General features: G+C 36.0%; 1 protein-coding gene across 3 annotated transcripts in view; it reads right to left on the bottom strand.

Moving 5' to 3' along the window:
• The window catches only part of TINAG (tubulointerstitial nephritis antigen), a 218157-nt gene that overhangs the window by 127343 nt on the left and 69779 nt on the right, over positions 1-21035 (bottom strand). For all 3 annotated transcript variants that reach the window (XM_001364593.5, XM_007484121.3, XM_007484122.2), the window contains exons 5-7: positions 20167-20290; positions 14963-15113; positions 3602-3782 (exon numbers count right to left, since the gene is read on the bottom strand). In XM_001364593.5, the coding sequence (XP_001364630.2) occupies positions 3602-3782; positions 14963-15113; positions 20167-20290 (456 nt within the window). The remainder of the gene's footprint in view (positions 1-3601; positions 3783-14962; positions 15114-20166; positions 20291-21035) is intronic.

The following is a 21035-nucleotide window of genomic DNA, read 5'->3' as shown; positions in this document are numbered from 1 at the left end:
TTTTCATTCTTTTTGTTTTGTTTTATAGTGTCCTACTGCCTTGTGAGGTCACTTAATTCCAGTTGTTGTATTCTGGTTTTTAAAGATTGGATTTCATCTCTGGCTTTTTGGTCATCCTTTTCCTTCTGGTCTGATTTTCTTTGAAGATCATCTTTCATCTTCTTTATCTCATCTTTCATCTCCTTTGCCTCATTTTCCAGCTGGTTGATTTTGGCTTTCAATACACTATTTTCCCATTTTAGTTCAAGTGCCTCTGTTTCCAGATGACTTATCTTAATTTTTAAGTTCTTTTCCCAATTGTCTTCAGTCTCTCTTAGTTGTGTTTTGAGTTCTTCCACATGCTGTATCCAATTCGCTGGGATTTCTGGTTTATCGTTTGCTGATCTCTCCCCTTCTGTTCCATTTGCTGAGTAGTAGCTGTCTATTGTAGTTTCTTTCTTCTTTTTCTGTTGTTTGCTCAAATTCACCCCTTCTTTACTCCCCGTATTTGTCTGTGCTCTCGTTCCTCTCATTTTTTTGGGGGGGACTTCTATCAGTCCCCCCTCTTGGAGCTTTAAAAGAAGATCTCTTGGTGTAGTCTCTGGGGGATGGTTGTTGGGGGTTTGAGCTTCCCTGTCCTCTGGAGGCTTGATTGGCTTAAAGTACAGTAGTCAATGAGGATGGGTGTGGAACCTGGGCTTCCCTGCTTTCTGGAGACTTTTGATGGGATTAAGTTCAACTTGGTTTGGCTGGGTTTGCTCTGTGTTCTAAACTTCCTCGACGGCTGGAGCAAATATGGAGGATCTCCAAAGTTCTGGCCAGGCTGCCAGGTCTATGCTTCTTCTAGGCCCCCATCTTGACTCCACCTCTAGGTTTCTGTTCTTTCAGAAGACCCTGCTGTTTAAGGGGGGAGGCTGGTGGACTCCCTGGGCTCTGAGGGCTCCTGATGGGATTAGGTTCAGCTGGTTTGGGCCAAATGAGCCCTGAAGCAAAAAAAAAAAAAAAAAACAACTCCTCTACAGTCTGTGTTGAGTGCCCTGAGACTAGCCCAGGTTACTTTCAATGAGTGCCCTTTGGAGCAACCCCTTTGCTGGCCCTGAGGTTTCTGTTCTTTCAGAAGACCCTGCTCTCTAAGGGGGGAGGGGTCCTGGCCTCCCTGAGTTCTGAGGGCTCCTGATGGGATTAAGTTCAGTAGGTGTGGGCTGAATGATCCCAGAACCAAAAAACCTCCTCCTCCACAATCTGTGTTGAATGCCCAGATACTGGCCCAGGTTACTTTCAATGTAACCCCTTCCGAGCAACCCGTTTGCTGGCCCTGAAGTTTCTGTCCTTTCAGAAGCTCTGAGGGCTCATGATGGGATTGGGTTCAGCTGGTGCCCTAAAGCTGGAACCTCCCTTGAGACTCAGATGAGAGGACACATCCAGGGCGTTACAGGCTTCCCCATTCTCCCTATGTTTCCCTGTCGTCTGTGTTGGGTGCCCCGGAGACTGACTCACCTTGCTTTCAAGGTGAGTCCTTCAGAATAGCCAGCCCTGAGGCCCTTTTGCCAATCCTGAGGTTCCCCCTGCTGTTGTGGGCTCAACTCTCTGGGTTGGGGGGGATGGGTCCTGGGACCTTCCTTCTGCCTACCCCTTAGATCTGAGTGATCTAAGGTTCTGGCTTTTGGGGGGACCATACCTTTCGATCCAGGTCCAGGAGGAGGGTTCCCCGTGTCTATCCTATTGTTCAGTTTGAATTTTGGTGTCCTGGGAGCATTCAGTTTGTGATTGGTAAGGAAGGGTTTTCAGAGGTCTGAACTCTTGCTGCCTCTAAGCCACCATCTTGACCGGAAGTCCACCACCCATATTTTTAAAGCAAATGTTAAATGAGTTAAATGAGGAGGAAGTAGAAAGTAAAACTATACTAGTAGGAAATTTTAATTTTCCCCTCTCAGAACTTAACTAAATAAAAATAAATAACATAAAAAGTAGATAAATAGAGTTTTAGAAACATTAAATATGATAGACCTCTGAAGAAAATTAAATGAGTAGAGAAGGAAATCCATCTTTTTCTCAGTCGTATATGGCACCCTCACAAAAACTGAAAACATCATAGATTATAAAAACCTCTTAGCCAAATGCAGAACATCAGAAATGTGAAATTCATCATTTTCTGATCATAATGTCATACAGAAAAGGGCTCAGAGAACACAAAGAATCATAATTTTGAGACTTTGTACAAACATTTATTTAACACGTGGGACTTTAAAGTGGTGATTGTTGTTCAATAATGAAGAGGATCTTACACTGATAACTAAATCATATTGATACTGACTTAAATATTGATAAGAAATCTTGAAAAGAAAATCAATATAATAAATAATTTTGACAAGAAAGGAGAGAACAAATGCAAATTAGATTTCAATAGGTTTTACCTAGGTAGACATCTCTTTTCTTTTTTTTCTCCCATTCATTCTTATAAAACTAATCTAAGATTATTTCCTAGTGAACTGTTCAACCATTTTTAAAATGATAGTAATTGACATTTATGTAGCACTTTAAAATTCTGGGTTACCCTCTTAAACTTCAGTCCTTCCTTGATGCTGCCCTTACCTTATTTTGGTGGGGCTTCCCCCAGTTTTAGTTCTTCCAAGGTGGTATGATGGCCTGAGGGCTGGGAGCTTTGAGGGCCTCCTTCCACTGCTACTTCAATTAACCCTTCAGATACCCATAGCTTAAAGACTTGGGCATAAGCTTTAGATATCACTCTAAACTTGATCAGGTCAGGAGTTGATCAAATTCTAGCCCCAGCTTTAGGCACAAGTTTTTGGTCTCACTGTGTACTTGATCCAATCAGGCACAACCTCATGATTGCCATAGAAGGAACTGATAGAGTCCCAGTACAGACTGAAACATGCCATTCTTTACTCTATTTCCTCCATAAAAATTTCCCTACTGTATGTGATATGTGTCTTCTTTTACAACATGATGAATGTGGAAATATGCATTGGGTGTGTGGAAGGGAGAGAACATGGATCACAATTAAATTTTTAGGAAAAAAGATAGGATCGATAATGTAACAAGTTCAAAAAATACTTGGTTAAGTACCAACTGTGTATAAGATGCTAGGAATACTGAGAAAGAGTCCCTGCCCTCAAGGGATTTACATTATACAAGAAAAATTAATCATGTTGAGTAAAAGATATAACATAAATGCATACATACATTTACATATGCAAATTGGTACAAAATAATTTCAAAGATAAAGTTATCTATGGAAGTTATTTAGAAAAGAGTACATGTAAAAGTTAGCCAGTTACCTATATCTTGAGGAAACTAAGGATTCTATCTGGTGAGGTAGGGATATATTTTAGACATGGGGGATCATTTTTTTTTTATAGAACCATTAAATCAGGAGGCAAAATCTCATTCCTCAGAATGTATGTCCTGGCTAACAGGTTGATCTGAGTAGAATGAAGTACACATGAATGAGAGATTTTCAACTGGTACTATAAGCATATATGATATACTTTTAACTGGAAGCTTGATATTTATTTTATACCAAATATTCATAGTTCCTGGACATATTTTTGGCTTTATTGGCTAAAATAAAATTGTTATAGTATTTCTAATTTTGACTTACATTGGAAGACACTCTATACGGAGGAGAACACTGGTATATTCGATTAGATTTCTCTATGTTGTTTGGACATGGTTTTGTGGCATGCCTTTTCCCCCGTCCATCAGATCGACTTGCCATGTCACAGCCATTATTGTTGAAGATTTGGTCCTTAAAAAGTGGGTAGCATGCATGAGATACCAACCTAAGAAGATTAAAATGAAACATCAGTTTGTAAAGATTTCAAGGCATCTAACATAAAAATGTGCATTGAAAAATTTATGTACAGAAATATTTACATGCTAAATTATTTGAACATGCTATTTTCAGAAGCCCCACCATTAGTCATATAGGTTAAGTACTCCCTTGAGTACTCATGAGGAAATAACAGCTCTCATATATTTTTATAAATAAGTCCATATCAAAAATTTCCTTGAGATTATTTTAGAAAAAAGTTGACAGTCAAAAGACTTTAAATATTAATATAACGACTAGTCCCCCTGACTCCCAACATACATGTCACCATTGACTCTGCATTCTCCCTCATCAACTCTTCCATATTCAATCAATATTCAAATCCTGTCATTTCTGATTCCCTACCATCTTTTGTATAAAGGTTAACAATATTAATTTTATATGATATTTTTTGATCCTTACAAGTCTGAGAGGTCTGAGCTGTTCTCTCCTTTTTACAGATGATAAAACTAAGGGAAAAAGGGATTTAGTGACTTGCCCAGAGTCTTACTATCCATAAATGTCTGAGGCTGGATTAGAACTTAGATCTTCCAAACTCTAGGAGCAGCCCCTCTATCCACTACACCAGCTGATTGCATATATAATTTTTGTCTCTAATATTGACACATGATATAAGCCTCATCACCCCATGCCTTGTTTATTGCTACACCTGTTGATTTCACTGACTTAAGTGTCCACCCTACTCCAATCCTTCCTACTATCAAATCAGCACTGAATTCTAGACATTTTCCCTGGCAGTCCTCCATCCCTAGTATCTTCTCCCTCCTCATCTTCACTCCTTGGCTTCCCAGGATTCCATCAGGCCTCAGCTAAAGCGTTTTTAGTTCTTATTAACCTTTGTTTCTTTGTTCTGAGATTATCTTCAATTTATCCTATATATATTTTCTTTTCCCAAAGTTGTTTAGATGCTGTATCTTCCACTAGACTATGAACTCTTTGAGAGCAAGGACTATTTTCTATTCGTTTGCTTACTTTTTTGCTTTTCTTTGTATTGATAGTCTTTAACCTGGTATCTAGTGGATGATAAAGACTAAATTAACATTAAATAACTGACTCTCTGATTTTCAAATCCATAATTAGGTAGACAAAGTAAATTTAATATGGAGCAGACAATAAATTATTCACCAAAGGAATGTTCTGATGAATTATATAATCTGCAAAATTAAGCTATTTTAACATTTCATCATGTTGCAGCAATATCATGAGAATTAAATTGCTAAAGGTCTACTGTTCATAGTACCTTGTGTGGAATATCACAAAACTAATGTTAATAATAAGAGGGGAAATGAACTGAGTTATATAGTCTGATATTACCCCAAATTCAAGGAAAAGAGTGATCTTGACTTCCCTATAATATAGTGTCCAGAGACTGATGAGAGAGGGAACAGAATGAATTTGGACTAGGTATCTAGCTACATATAATCTAAATGAATAAATAATGAGGATAAAATGATAATCAAATATTTTAATAATAGGAAGTATTTATATAATTCTTTAAGATTTAAGTCAAAGGATGGGATAGTTACCTGGCTCAATGAAAAAAAGCCAGTCCTGGAGTCAGGATAACATGGTTCAAAAAATGGCCTCAGACACTTCCTAGCTGTATGACCCTGAGCAAGTCACTTAACTTCAATTTCTTAGCCCTTATTGTTCTTTGCTTAAGAATCAATGCTTAATAATAATTCTAACACTAGTCAAAGGCTTTTAATTATTTTTAATTTGCAAAATACTTTATAAATATTACTTCATTTGATTGCTCACAACAATTTTCTTTATTTTAGAGATGAGGCAATTAAGGTTGAAATTAAGTGACTTATCAAAAGTCACACATCTAGGAAACATCTGAGGCCCGACTTGGATTCAGAATTTCCTGACTCCAAGTCAAGCATTCTATAAACTACTATCAAATTGTCTGTCATGAATTATCTAAATCAGGTAATTCTCTTGGAAATAAAATACTCATATAAAATATTAGAGAATATGAACCAAAAAGAACAAATGATGTCCAGGAAAAAGTTTTCCTTAATTGTGTTTTATGAAACTCGATTGATAACAGTAGATAGAAACTCAGGTATAATTTGCTTCTTTAACCCCATAAGCTCTTTTATTTTTACTATATGATATGGGCAGCTAGGTGGCACGATGGGTAGAGCACCCAGTCTAGAGTCAGGAAGACCTGAACTCAAATCTGACCTCAGACATTTACTAACTGTGTGACCTTAAACAAGTCACTTAACAATGTTTGATTCAATTTTCTGATCAATAAACTGAGCTGGAAAAGCAAACTGCCCCAGAATCTTTGCCAAGAAAAGCTCAAATTGAGCCACAAAGAGTCTGGCATGACAGAAATGACAGAATAAAAACAACAAAATAACAAGACTATCATGATCCCTGCTAATGCAGAAAGTCACACTTTTTTTGTCACTAACATCCTCGCTACCTGTAGGACACAGATGATGTGATTTTTAAAAATAAAATAAACGGGTACAGAGAATTACTGCCATCTCTGAAAATGTCTCCCCACACAACTAGCTCTCTATCTAGAACATACAGGCCAGGTTAGTCATTAGCTGACTCATGGTCTTCAGGAAAAGATTTATAACACCAACTAAGGACTCTGCCTACATCATTTAAAAACAAGTCTTTGCTCCTTCCAAATTGAACACTGTAGCTTTTTAGCAGATTATCCATTAAGTGAGAAACAGGGAGCACTCATTCATGCACATGCCTGAGAAGCAGGGCAGCCCAACTTTGCCATATTAGAATTATCAAAAGCAAAACCACTCCAGTGGTCTGATGAAGTAGATTTCAAAAATTTTTTTTGCTTTTTGGTTTTTGTTTTCTGTTTTTTTGTTGTTGTTGTTGTTTGTTTGTTTGTTTGAATTAGCAGAGACATTAATCAGGTTTGCACCTGCCAATCTTTGCCCTTAGACCAGAGAAAACAAAGATTTATAGCTGGGTGGGACTTCAGAGGTTATTTATCATAATCCCCTCATGTTAAAATTGAAGAAACTGATCCAAAAAAATTTAAATGACTTTTCTAAGGCAATAGACATTGCCAGGATCACAAGTGGAATTTGAATTCAGGTTTTCTAAAGAAGTTCAATGGCAAAGTTCTTTCTAGTACATCTAGAGAGGGCTGAAGTAGCTAAGGAATGTGAAAGATGACAATAGAAAGAGGTCTAAAGCTTCTTTTGTTCTAAGTTTCTCCACAGGAAAAACAAAGTTTTCCTGTATGTTATCCTTTGGAAATCGAAAGCAAAATCTTTTTAAGACACAACTAGGTGGCATAGCGAATGGTGTGCTGAGCCTACAGTCAAAAAAACTGGCTTCAGATCTCTATTGGCTATGTGACTCTAGACAAATCATTTAGCCTATGTCTGCCTCAATTTCCTTAATTGTATGAAACGGGACAGTAACACCTATGTACCAAGATTGATGGTTGTTGAGTCTCAAATGAGATAATATTTGTAAAACACCTAGCATATTGCCTGGCACATAGTAGGCCTTGTGAAAAATATTTGTTGTCTTCTTCCTTGAAAGAAGACATAAATGAGGAAAAGGAAAATTATAAAAAAAAATAAATGAAGGGAAACGAAGAATAAAAGACATAGTAGTTTTCTAAGAAAGGAAGAGAAAGAAAGGGAAGTGAAGATGAGGAAATGAGGGAGAGAAAGTAGTAAAGATTAGAGGAAGAGAAAGGGTGGAGGGGAAGGGGAAAAAAGCATGGGAAGAGGAGGAGAGAAAAATGGAGTAAGGGAGTCCTGACAATGGGACCCTAATGAAATATCTCCACATTATGGCCCATCTTAGATAAAGTACTAAAAGGTAGGGGATCAGGTAATCAATTGATAAAATATGTGTTAACTCTCTGACAGGCACTGTGCTAGGCACTAGATTTTCAAAAAGATAAATAAGAAAAAAAAGGAAATGGGGATGAAAGGTCATTATTAGGGAAAGAATAACAAAATTCTAGAGGTAGAAGGGACCTATGTGGCTATCTACAAAAATCTATCTACAAAAAATAAACCAAAGTGGTCATCTATACATGACAATCTTTAATAAAGAGGAAGTGGCACCCTTTAGAAGTAGTTCATTCCACTTTGGGATGCCTCTGTTAAGCAGTTGTTCTGGATGCCAAGTCTAGATCTGCCATTTTATGACACCCACCCATTGTTCCTTGTTCTGCCTGCTGAGGTCAAACAATATATATCTAACCTTCTTCCAAATGTTGGTCATTCCAGTATTTTAAAACAACTTTCATGTTACCTCTAAGTCATCTCTTTCCTACATTTTCCAATTCCTTCAACTGATCTTTATACATCATGCATTCATAAGGTATTTGTCTTCCTAATTGCCAAGCTGTAATCCCTATGCGATAGTCATATCCTTATTTCTCAGTCTAACCTAATATCACATTAACTCTTTTTTGGTCATATCACATTGCTTACTCACATTGAGCTTGCAGCCCACTGTAATCTTCACATTTTTATTTCAAATTGATATCTAAATATGCCTTTCCATCTTGCCCATGTGAAGTCACATTTCTGAATTCAAGTGTTTAACTACAATTGTCCCTATTTTAGATTAGAGTGACAAATATCCCTGTCTATTAAGATACTTTTTGTACATAGTCTTGATGATCTGGATCAGGTATTCTTCCTAGCTTTGTGCCAAGTACAAGCGTGCCATCTATGTCTTTTTTCCAAGTCAACAATACTTTTTTTTAGGTCGATTGAAGTTTATTGAACTTTAATGTACAGTAGCATTTTTAAAACTTTTTAAAATCACCTTTTGAAATTAGAGAGAATTTCCTGTCTTTTGGCTAATTTATTTTCAGTTGGTTATTTGCATGCTGTGTAGAAGTCCTGCTGTATTTTATCTTTAAGCAAAGAGGCTTTATTTAAAGTGGTGTTTGTTTTTACCATTTTAGGGTATTTTTTCCCTTGTTAAGCTCATTTTTAGACTTTCAGGGCGGTTTAGTGTGACCCATAACATGGATATATAGCCCTTCCTTTTCTTTATATGTGTGATCTCTGACCTTCCTTGCCCCTGGTTGTGGTGATAACAGCTGTCATCAGCTACAAGCAAGAGAAGTATAAAAATAATCCAACAGGTGACATGGAACTATAGATGAGGTTTACTCTTTGAAAAGCATGAACAGCCAAATGAACTGCAGAGATCAGTGAAGCATTGCTTGTGTCTTAATGGAGACTTCCTTCCGAGATGACATTGGAACCATTAATGATTACTCTTAGAGCAGGGTCTTTCAGCCACTGATGATTCTACTATCACTTGGTCTACATCACTCCATGTTTTCCACCAAAATATGGCATGAGATACTTTATCAAATGATTTACTGAGTGAGTAGCTGATTCAGTAGACAAGAGATCTGGTCCTAGAGTCAGGGAGACCTAAATTTAAATATGGCTTCAGATAATAACTGTATGACTCTGAACAAGTCACTTACCCCTCTGCCTGCCTTAATTTCCTTAACTTAAGATAGGGATAGTAGCAGCACCTATCACCCAGAATATATGAGATCAAATGAGATGATATTTATAAAATACTTAACAGTGCCTGACACAAAATAGAAACTTAGTAAATAACTGTTCCCTCTGTAGTCTAGGCAAAACTATATCTATGGAATTCCCCTGATCTACCAGTTGAATGACCTAGTCAGAAAAAGAAATAATTATTATCAGTCATGACTGATTCCTGATGATGCCATGATAACTTATTATGATCAAAACCTCCTTTTCTAAGTGATCTTTAACTGTCTCTTTCACAGACTTTTCTAAAATGTGACCAGAAATCTCAGTTAAGCTAACTGGCAGGCACATAGTTTTCAGCTTCCATTTTCTTACCTTTTTTTTAGGTAGATGTAAATCAGAATCTTTGCCCTACTCTGATCTCTAATTATCTCTCCCATTCTATAAGACATTTCAGGTATGAAATGTGGAAAAATAGCAGTGGCTCAATTAGATGGCTCAGTATATAGAGCACTGAATCTGGAGTGAGAAAGACATGTTCAAATCTGACCTCACACATTTACTAGCTGGTTATCCTGGACAAGTCACTTAACCCTGTTTGTCTCAGTTTTTTTTTTCAACTGTAAAATAAGATGGAGATGGAAATGGCAAACCACTCCTGTGTCTCCACCAAGAATACCCAAATGGTGTCACAGAGTTTGTTACAACTGAAACCACTGAACAACAATAGCCAAGCTACATCAACCAGTTCAGTACAAATAACTTGGAACAAGTGATTTGAATTTTTCAGAGGAAGCTAAGTACATCTTTATTTGAACTAGGTATTCTAGGTATAGATCTTCTAGACTCCCCCATCCATACTCAACTCGGTCCTCTAGTCTCTGGCCAATTAGGTGTCACAATGGGTAGAGTGATGAGCCTAGATTCAGGAAGATTTATCTTCCTGAGTTCATATCTGGCCTCAGATACTACCTAGCTAGGCAAGCCAGTTAACATTATTTGCCTTAGTTTCCTCATTTATAAAATGAACTGAAGAAGGAAATGGCAAACTACTCCATGGTCTTTGCCAAGAAAACCCCAAACAAAATCACAGAGTCAGACACAACTGAAAAATGACTCAAAAACTATCCTCTAGTCTCAAGGTTCTCTGCTTTTTCTTTGATGTCAGTTTTCTTTGCACCATTCTCTCTGAGAAGTAGTCCTGTGTCTCCTTGGATCATCTTCCTTGCCTCTAATATAGCTAAGGCACCAGCAATAATTAAAAAAAAACATAACAATAAATACCTTTTGAGGGAGATTCTTAATTTCCCTTGGCAACTAGTATTTACTTTGAGCTTTGACACTCAACATTATTTTTAAGGAACCATTTCATGCTTTTATATTCATCTTCTCTTCACTATTTTTTTTCTCATCTAAGTTGACTATCTGATAATCTACAATGGTCTCTTTGGAAAATTTCCATTTTTTTCCACTGGAACTATTTTCTTAATGTCTTTGGAATTTCCCATCTATCTAAGATTTCTTTCCCCTTCATAATTTGTTTGGGATCTGATGCATCCTCCTCTTTAACTCATTGAATTCTACTTTTCCAAAACATTGGTCTCAAAGCAGATTTTTCTATGATTCCTCTCTCTTCTACAGAAACCAATTCCTATTTCTATTTTCAAGGATCATTTGTTTGCTGTTATGACAAATGAGATCCAAAGGAAAATTATCTAATTTTTTTTACTCCTACTCTTGATGGATAAAATTATCACTAAAAGATGCCAATAAATCATTACCTGCTCTACTTTTACTGTAAAGTATTCCCATAGATGTCTGAATAATTATACATTGTGACTGTATTATGCTTCTATGCTAGCCTTGCCATCTCTTTTCTGAATTCTTCATCTATTTCCTCTTTCTGTCCAGGTAAGCTATGGTAAACTCCAATGACAAAATCACTCTTGTTTCTTCCTTTATTTATCATTGCCCAAGAGCTTATCACAAAACTTTCTTCTTCATATCAATACTCATTCTTTAAAAACAATTATCTTCCATCTTGTAAGCTATACTGCATATTGGTTCCAATGCAGAAAAGTGGTAAGAGATAGATAATAAGGGTTAACTAATTTGTCCACTGTCATATATCTAGGAAGTGTCTGACTTCAGATTTGAACCCAAGACCTCCCAACTCTAGGTCCAGCTCTAAATCCACTGAGCCACCTTGTTTCCCCAATATGCATTCTTCATATGTAATGCTAATCCTTTATTCCTTTCTCTATTATATTTTTAAACCCTTACCTTCCATCCAATACTATGCATTGGTTCCAAGGCAGAAGAGTGGTAAGGGTTAGGCAATGAGGGCTAAGTGACTTGCCCAGGGTCATACAGCTGGTGTCTGAGGCCAGATTTGAATTTGTGTTATTTTTTTTAATAATGTATGCCAATACAAAGCCATATTCTAGTCAGGAGATTTATTCCATTAAGCCACAAAAATATCTATAAATATCAAAATTAACTATTTCCCTTAGGATGCTAATTCCTCATGTTTGTTGTATGGGCTTTTGTGTATAACTGTCTAAAGTCTAGGAATTTACTTACCACTGGCTAATTTTCTTGAATTTTTGTATCTAATAAATTTGTGAATATCTCAAAACTGGTGCTTTTATTTCTTGCAACTACTTTTTATGATATTTGCTTTGGTAGAAATACACAGGCAATTTTCTCCTTCCCTCAACCATTTTAGTTTGGATTTAGATTTGACTTGCGTAACACCAGGCAAATATGTGCTTACCAGCCATTGTTAGGTACATCCCAACCCTGGCTAGAAGCCTGTGATGCCTATATTTTAAGCTCTGACCAAGAAATCCAAATCTCATTCTTAAACATTATCTTCTTTGCCAGCTGTGAGCTCCCCAAATCAGTTTTTCTCTTCTGTATCCCTTGCCTTCATGGGCAGCCTTAAAGAAAACACCATATGTGTCCTCATCACCTCCAGTATCTCACTCAAAATGTCATAGTTTTTGGCAATACTTTCTAGATTCCATCCTGGAGAAAATTTCACAGAAATCCTACAACTTTACTTATTCTTTGCCCCTCTCTTCTACACAGGATCAATTCCTTTAACCATAATCCCTTGCATCTCACAACATAACTTCCTTCTTTCCCTGACTTCCAATTTCTCTTCCTTCTCTGCCCAGAAAGATAAATAAAAATCTTAATTAAGAAGCAATCAGATCTTATAATAAGATATTTTGTGATAAAAGTAGGAAATCTGATATAGTTTTCAATCCTTCATCTGCTATTTCATGGAACCTTGTGGGAAACATATGGGTGGCCCCATGGCCACAATAGTCACATAGGAAGACTTAGATGCATTTCAATCTGCATTTACAGAGGTAACACATTGATAACATTACAGATCCATTAAATAATAGCTAGCATTCATACACTACCTTAAGGTGTAGGAAGCGATTGATACATGCAATCTCTCATTTAATGTTTTTAGCAAGCTTAGGAAGTTGGGGATATTTTATCCACACTTTATAACTGAGGAATCTGAGTCAAAGAAAAGTTATATTACTTTTCTAAAGTCACAAATTTAGTAATTGTGGATTTGGCCCCAGGTCCTACTGATTCCATGCCCAGGGCTATATCCAATATAGTCTAGCTACCTCTTATTTCAGTAAATGAGTATATGTTTTAATACAAATTCTATCCCATCACACACTAATAAAAATGCCTTAAAGGCCAAAGTGCTTATAACATTAAGACAATGGATACAAAATATGTCCTTCAAAATTTTATTAACAAAAATAGACTTTAATGTAAACAGGACCCTCTCTGATTGATAGTTTGATCTTCCCTCTCATTATAATACTTTATTCAGCTGTAATTGCATATACAAAGATTACCATATACCTTTCTACTTTAGTAAGCAAACCCAGGAAATAAATATGCCTAATTATTATAGCAATGTAAATCAAAAGTAAAATAAGAGAAATAAAAACTGAATGATTTATAAGGACCAAAATCAATGACAAAGAAAAAAATATGACAATGAACCTCTTTGCCAGGATCGGCGATTATGGAGGTATATAACTGAACAAATCCTGTGAGACTTTATGAACTCAGTGTTGAATTTTGTTCAACTCCTTCTTCCTCTTCCCCCCCCCCTCACTTTCTCCCTTTTCAATTTAAGAAAAAGTAATTTGCTCATTGGGTATCTATCAGTTGGATTTCTTGGGGTTCCTCACACATTGCAATCCATCCTCAGTTTCCCTCTTTGCTTTTGCCCTTGCCTTGTTCTCCCTTATCATCTGAGCCTTAGACTTAGCTCAAACACTTCTCTTAAAACAAAAACTTTCTTAAACTTGGAAAATTCTATGACGCTTCTTCCTTAATATACCTTGTGTCTATTTTCTATGGATGCTTATATAAATACATGTTATCTTCCCCAACAGAATATAAGCTCACTTAATGCAAAGACTATTTTATTTTTGTCTTAGCAAAGTACCTGCAGCTACTAAGTGTATAATAATTTTTATAAACCTTACCTTCCATCTTTGAATCAATACTAAATATCTGCTCCAAGGCAGAAGAGCAGTAAGGGTTAAGCAACTGGGATTAAGTGACTTGACCAGAATCACACAACTAAGAAATATTTGAGGACAGATTTGAACTTGGGACCTCCAGTCTCTAGGCCTGGTTCTCAATCCACTTAGCCACTTTGCCTTCTCAATAAATGTTTTTTTGATTAACTAATAGATTGGTTTTTATTTTCTGAGTCTACAGAAGTTTAGTATTATAATCTTGTTATATTATATCATTATACGTAATAATAAAATAACACAGTCAATATCTATAGATTATAATTTTTTAAAAAGCAAGTATTTTTAAGGAGTGTCCAAATGGAATTTAGTTAGTTCTTCTTAAAACTTACCAAATACTTAAATGAATCTGGTCAGGGGTTTTTGGCATTTTCCTTTTAAAAAATAAATAACACTTAACATTCCTCAAAAGTGTTGAGGCTACTTCAAAATCTTTCTTTTGGTATTAAGAAAAAGAATTTCCATGACTTGGACTAGGAATGCATGCATTCTTCAGATGGTAGGCTACAGTAAAATGTTGATAGGTATCAAAAGAAAGCAAGCAATTTCATATAGTAAGTCATTCATCATGTTAATTCAATTCAGTTAAATTCAATAAACACTACCATGTTCTCTTTCTATAGTGTAGTCAAAAATACCCTAGCCTCAGAGTTAGGACAGAACAGGGATTAAATGTTGTTCTATTAGTATGACTATACGTAAATCATCCAACCTCTCCTCTTTGGTGGTTTTTTTTTTTTCCCATCAGAAAAGTGGAGAGAAGCCTCCCGTAGCCACCTCATAGTGCTGCTGTGAGCATCAAATGTGACAATATACTCAAAGTGCTTTGCAAATAGTAAAATGCTATGTAAATTCCAGCGATTAAACTTCTGGGACAAGCAGACCATTGCTCTTAGCATTGAAGTCGATATAGAGTTTAAATAAGGCCCCTATCTTTGTAGATTCATATCCAATAATCAAATACATTTTTCAACATTTGATTGTTCCTTCTCCCTCTGAATAGTTTCCATAAGAAGCCTGAAAATACATTTTGGGCTGCTATTTACCCACGTTTTCTCAGGTACCACCAAGCTCTATCAATGCTCCCTCCTTTGCATCCATGGCGATTCTTGACACAGCAGGAGATCAAATTCTGAGGGGAGAGATTGTCTGTGTAGCGACCCTTGGACTGAATTGCTATTCGATCAGCTGCCACACCTGTTTGGAGAAAAGAATCAATCCATGTTAAAATATGACATTTTGAATCACATGTATAAGCCATTACTAATTATATCTCTCACCTATTCTTAAAGTGCATTATATCAATTCCCTTCAATTAGGAATAACTATACCCAAAGTAACCCAGACTAATGTTTATTAACCCCAGAGAGTATTAAAGGCTACCAAGAAAAGATATTCCACAGGATTCTTCAAGGACCGTCTGTGGTTATTTATCATCTCTTACTAATATGTTAGTTTTCTTATGATGCATATAAAACCCATCATCTTCTATTGCTATCTGCAGACCCAGAGATTATCTGGTCACTAAAATGCATATAAGAAGCCTAAAAGACTGTATTAATCCATTATTTCCCTTTCTTTTCCTGCTGACAGATAATACCAAACCACATTGCTATACATAGTAAAGACTTATAAATATCAGATGCCCCAATTAGGCATCTACAGAAATATATCTGAAATTCATAAGTCTTTCCTATCTATAATAATTCAACTGCAAGTTGACAGGAAAGGAATCAAAAGCACAAAGTCCTCATATATACAAAAGTGTTCATAGCAGCATACTTTATGGTAGCACAAACCTGGAAACACAATGAGCTCCAATGGATGGAGGAATGGTAAAGTAATCTATTATGTAAACAGTGGAAAATTATTATTCTTGAACAAACTGTTAATGGAAGGAATTCAGAGAAACATGCAACAGGCACATAAACTGAATAGAGTGAAATGATCAGAATGGGGGGAAATATCCAAGTCCATGATGATATAAATTAACACTGAACAGCATCAGAAGTCATATTAAATGTCGGTCCTAGGGGACTGATAATGATGCAGACTTCCCTCATCTCAGTAGAGAGGTGGAGTCTTATAGATACAAAATATTAGTGATGATGCAAAGCACAGTGGATATGTCAATGAGTACTCCTGAACTGTTTTTTTTCTTTGTTAAAGGAGTAAATTCAGTGGATGAGGATTTGGGGGCAGGGAGGGTGGCTGGAAGCATTGTGACATACTATATTGAGTGCTAGACTTGGAACTAGGAACGCCTGAGTTCAAATCTTGTCTCTAACACTGTGTAACTTGGGTAGGTCACTTACCCTGAAACTCAGTTCTACATCTATTTAAAAAAAACCCTCCTACTTTCTGTCTTATGAACAACTCTAAGACAGAAGGGCAAGGGATAGGTGAAAGGGGTTAAGTAACTTGTCCAGAGTCACAGAGCTAGGAAGGGTCTGCGGTCAAATTTGAACCCAGTTCCTCTGGACTCCAGGACTAGCGCTCTGTCCACTATACCACTTAACTTCCCCTCCTCATCTGTTAAGTGAAGGGTTCTGGCTCTCAATCTATGATCCTATGAATATATCACAAATGACTAAGGTGAAGAAAAGACAAAAAGATGTAAGTATAATAAAAATTAAGATAAGGACCATTTTTAAATGATTTTTTTGATGTATGACAAGGACTTCCTTTTGATTTATTATTAGAGGTTTAGAGCTATAGACTCTGAAGTCTGTCTTCTCAAAATGTTCAGATTAGAACAATTTCTCTATATTTTTTAATTTATATCTAAGCATGGTTGTTATAAACTCCTCAATTCTCTCCACTGTTATTTGTCTGAGGTCCCATAGGTATAAAATAGCATACAAAGTACCACCATTATCCTTTACTCTTGTAACTCCCCATTCATTTTAAAATCAAAATTTGAAGTACCTCATTGCCTTGAAAGTATAAGAACCTTGGGAAGGTTCAGTAAAAGTCAAAATCAACAAAAATGTGTTTTATGATTTAAGGTTACCTTTTCTTTTTATCTAAAATTCAATACTTTTCAATGAAATGCAGTTGAAGTATCCATGTTTTCTATGGTTTTTGTTTTACTTCACCCCAAAAGCATAATTCTGTATAACATACTGCATCACTTAGCCAGATATTTCTGAATCTCAGGGAGTACTTAGCTCAAATTTACTTGTAATATTTAGGAAAAAAAAAAGATCAAAGTGGAGAAGAATGACTCAATTCATTTAAAGTTGTTTTCCTCTCCTGGTTATAAAAGCTTTATTGGGCTTTACCCATGGGGCATATTTGCTTGTTATATCTGTTTATTGGGCACTGTCTAAAAGTTTGCCCTATGCTGCTTGTTCATTGCTGTAAAGACTTTCACCACTCAGTTTCTGCCATTCAGACTGAATTTGGTTTGCCTTTTTAACTAGGCATTTTTAATATTGTCTGTTCTGAAAACCCCTCTTTTATCCTTCATCTTTCCATTTTCCTCAATCATTTTTCTAACTTATTTTAACTGTAATTGCTTTACTTAATTATCTAAATCTCTATTAAAAACTGTATTCTTATTAAGCCTGATATCACAAAAATTACAAATATGGCTAAAAGATTAACGTTTCTTTATCAAGTCATAAGAGTACAATCTTTTGATCAAAGCAAAGGGTAAAAAATCTTCCCTCTGATTTTTTTCTCCTTGGGAAAGAGTCAATGAGAGCTTACATTTTGGACCAATTTTCTCTATGACAGAGCAGGGAACTACCAATGTGTCACAAAAGAGGAGGCACCAAAATGACTTGACTACCCCAAATATTTCCTACACCTATTATCTGAAATTTCAATCACTACATTTCTACTCTAGGTTCCTTGAAGGCTTAGTTCAAATATCACCTCAAATATAAAGCAAATATAAAGCATATCCTGACACAAAAAACATATTCCTCTTTCACATGTACACACACACACCCATTATATTGTATTTGCATTTATGTGTACAGGTTTGCCCCTGAGATAATTTATATTTTTTGAAGGCAGGGACTATCTTACTTGTCTTAATATCTAGATATATTAGTATCTTTAGATGTAGTTCTACAATATTTTCGTATACTATCTGAAATATACTTGATACTAAATAAATGGTTTTTGAATGATTAAATGAATGTGCATTTTAATAGCTGTGGTAGTGGCAGTGGTAGTGGCAGTTGCAGGGGCAGTAGCAGTAGTAGTAGCAGTAGTAGTAGTAGTTGCAGTAGTAGTAGTAGTAATAGTAGTAGTAGTAGTAGAGTAGTAGTAGTAGTAGTAGTAGTAGTAGTAGTAGTAGTAGTAGTAGTAGTAGTAGTAGTAGTAGTAGTAGTAGCAATGAAATCATGAACTCTGAAATTTCCATTTAAGGAGGGATCTCAGAGATTCCTTAATTTCCCATCTAGCTTCACTCCTTTGTGATTTCTTTGACTTCTTCACTATGGCCCCATGTCAGTTACCTTCACTCACTCAACAATTTTTGTCCATTTTCTTCCCCCATGAAATGGTAAGCTCCTTAAGGGGAAGAATGTTGTAGTTTTTTATGTATAGTCCAGCAAATAATAAACATTATATATTATTGACTTACCAAATAAATCATAAATTATTAATATTGTTAATAGTCCTCATCATGATTATGTATAATAATTATGATTTATTAACCAAATAGATGGAATGAAATAAACAGAAGGGATTTGATATGTCTGAAACAACTTCAAATCCTGCTTCAGACACTTATTAGCTGTATGACCCTGTTCAAGTCACCTTAAAATGAAGATAATAGGGGACAGCTGGGTATCTCAGTGAATTAAGAGTCAGGCCTAGAGATGGGAGGTCCTACTTTCAAATCTGACCTCAGACACTTCCCAGCTGTGTGACCTTGGGCAAGTCACTTAACCCCCATTGCCTATAAAAAATAAATAAAATTAAGATAATACAAAATCTACTGGGTTATGAGAATCAAATGTGTTAAAATATGCAGAGGGTAAACCTTGAAATAATATATGTGTTAGCACTTTTTAAGAGTTAGCTATAAATATAATGACAATATAACATATGTATATTGTATAATATATTATTATATTATGGTACAATGTAATGTTAAAACAGTATATTATAGCAAAGTAGTCTTATAGCTGGGAGAATTTGTGCTCAAATCCCAACTGTGACACTTAATAGCTTTGTGAATCTGGTTAATTCATTTAATTTCTCAGTACTCTATAATTGTTATATTGTAAAGACATGCCCTGAAAGAGGGCATTCCCACATTGGGGAATTATCAATATCAACAAAATTATGTTTGGCACCAGCCATGATGCAATGCAGAACTTTAACATATTAGGCACCTAATATATTCACACAAATCAGTTCCTTTAAGTAAAGATGTTCATCTATCATGAAAAAGAAGAGAGGGGAATAGAATATCAGACAGCTAAGTGTGATGTGAGAGAGAGAGAGAGAGAGAGAGAGAGAGAGAGAGAGAGAGAGAGAGAGAGAGAGAGAGAGAGAGAGAGAAACGAAGGTAGGGAATGGGATAGAACCTAAGACAACAATTAGTACTAGGAAGTCGTGGACACATCAAGGACAGTGTGAAGGTGTTGTTCCCAAAGCAATCTCCTTGAGAGTGACTGATTACAATAATATCACCAATGTCCAAATCTCTCTTTTGGGCTAATCTTGACTTATAAGTTCCTTTCTAGCTCTAAATCTATGACCATAAGATTAGCTTCAGAGCTTCTGGGTCCATTCTTTGGTTATATTCAATTGTAACAAAGCTCAGACTTTGAGGGTGGCTTAAATGTTTGGAAATAGCTAAAAAGTAAATGGAAACAAAATTGGCAAAGGAGGTCAGGAAGAGTGAGACTGACTGAACAACACTCCTCTTCTGAAGTGCTGGAATTGCTTGTCTACTGAATATATGACTCTTGAGCTATTTTGAATTGTAGAGAAATAACAACGTCCAGCTAAATATGGACTTGTCAAATTTTGTATTTTCTCTTTCACACTGGAATCTATTCAACATTGGCCTTGACTCTAGAGTTTTTTAATAAGGAGAACCCTGGACCAAGAATCAAGGGAGCTAAGTTTATGTCCAAAATCTGCTACTAGTAAAGTCCATTACCTCTCTAAGTCCTAGTTTCACCATCTATAAAATGAGATTGGACAAGATCTCACCTAGCACTCATAATCTAAGGGAAATGAGACATTACAAAGAAGAGAATTAGAATAACAATATTACTTGCAGTGGAAAATGCCCAGGATGCAGCACAATTTTTTTGATCTAATGGGTCATGAGTCCATCCAGGCCACTTGTAGGAGGAGATAAAAAACTCTGGCAGGTCAGTCTGTGAAGGTAAAGTGACCTAAAAAAAAAGTGAGAGAGCAACACCAGTCTATCATAAGAGTACATAATTATAGATTTAAAATTTGAAGGGATTTTGGGAATTATCTATTCCAACTCCACTTTAATGGTTGATTTACCTGAGACCTAGAGAACTAAGTAGGGCACCTAGTGGGTATAGTGAGAGGTTATATGTAGATCAGTGAGTTCATGAATATAAGGAACCAGTTAGTTACTTGGAAACTTCCTTATCCAGCTTAAATTCTTAAATAGTTCCATGGGCACCTAGGTTGCCTAGAAGATAGTGTTAGGTATAGAGTCAGGTAGACTCATCTTCCTGAATTCAAATCTAGCCTCAGATACTAGCTGCATGACCTTGGGCAAGTCTTTGTTTCCCTCAGTTTCTTCATCTATAAAATGAGCTGGAGAAGGAAAAGGCAAAGCACTCCATATTTTTGCAAAGAAAATCCCAAATGAGATCATGAAGAGTTGAGTTGAACACAACTGAAATGGACTGACAAGAAAAAGAGGTGATACATAAAGTCATGCATATAGTAATTAGCAAAGCCAGGAGTTGGAGCCTGGTCCTCTACATCAAAGTATAGCAGGCTAATCTCTGCATTATTCTACCTTTATATTTGAAGACAGCTATAATCCAAGGACTATGAGAATTCACTTCTGACAAGGAAATTAGAGTACATTTCACAGAGAAGATAGCATTTCACCTGAGTATTGAAGGGTAAGAGGGCAGATTATTTTGTTATGAT

Source organism: Monodelphis domestica, chromosome 2 (assembly GCF_027887165.1).
Source record: "Monodelphis domestica isolate mMonDom1 chromosome 2, mMonDom1.pri, whole genome shotgun sequence".
Taxonomy (NCBI): domain Eukaryota; kingdom Metazoa; phylum Chordata; class Mammalia; order Didelphimorphia; family Didelphidae; genus Monodelphis; species Monodelphis domestica.
The sequence above is the reverse complement of the archived record's forward strand: the minus strand, read 5'-3'. Positions and strand labels throughout refer to the sequence as shown.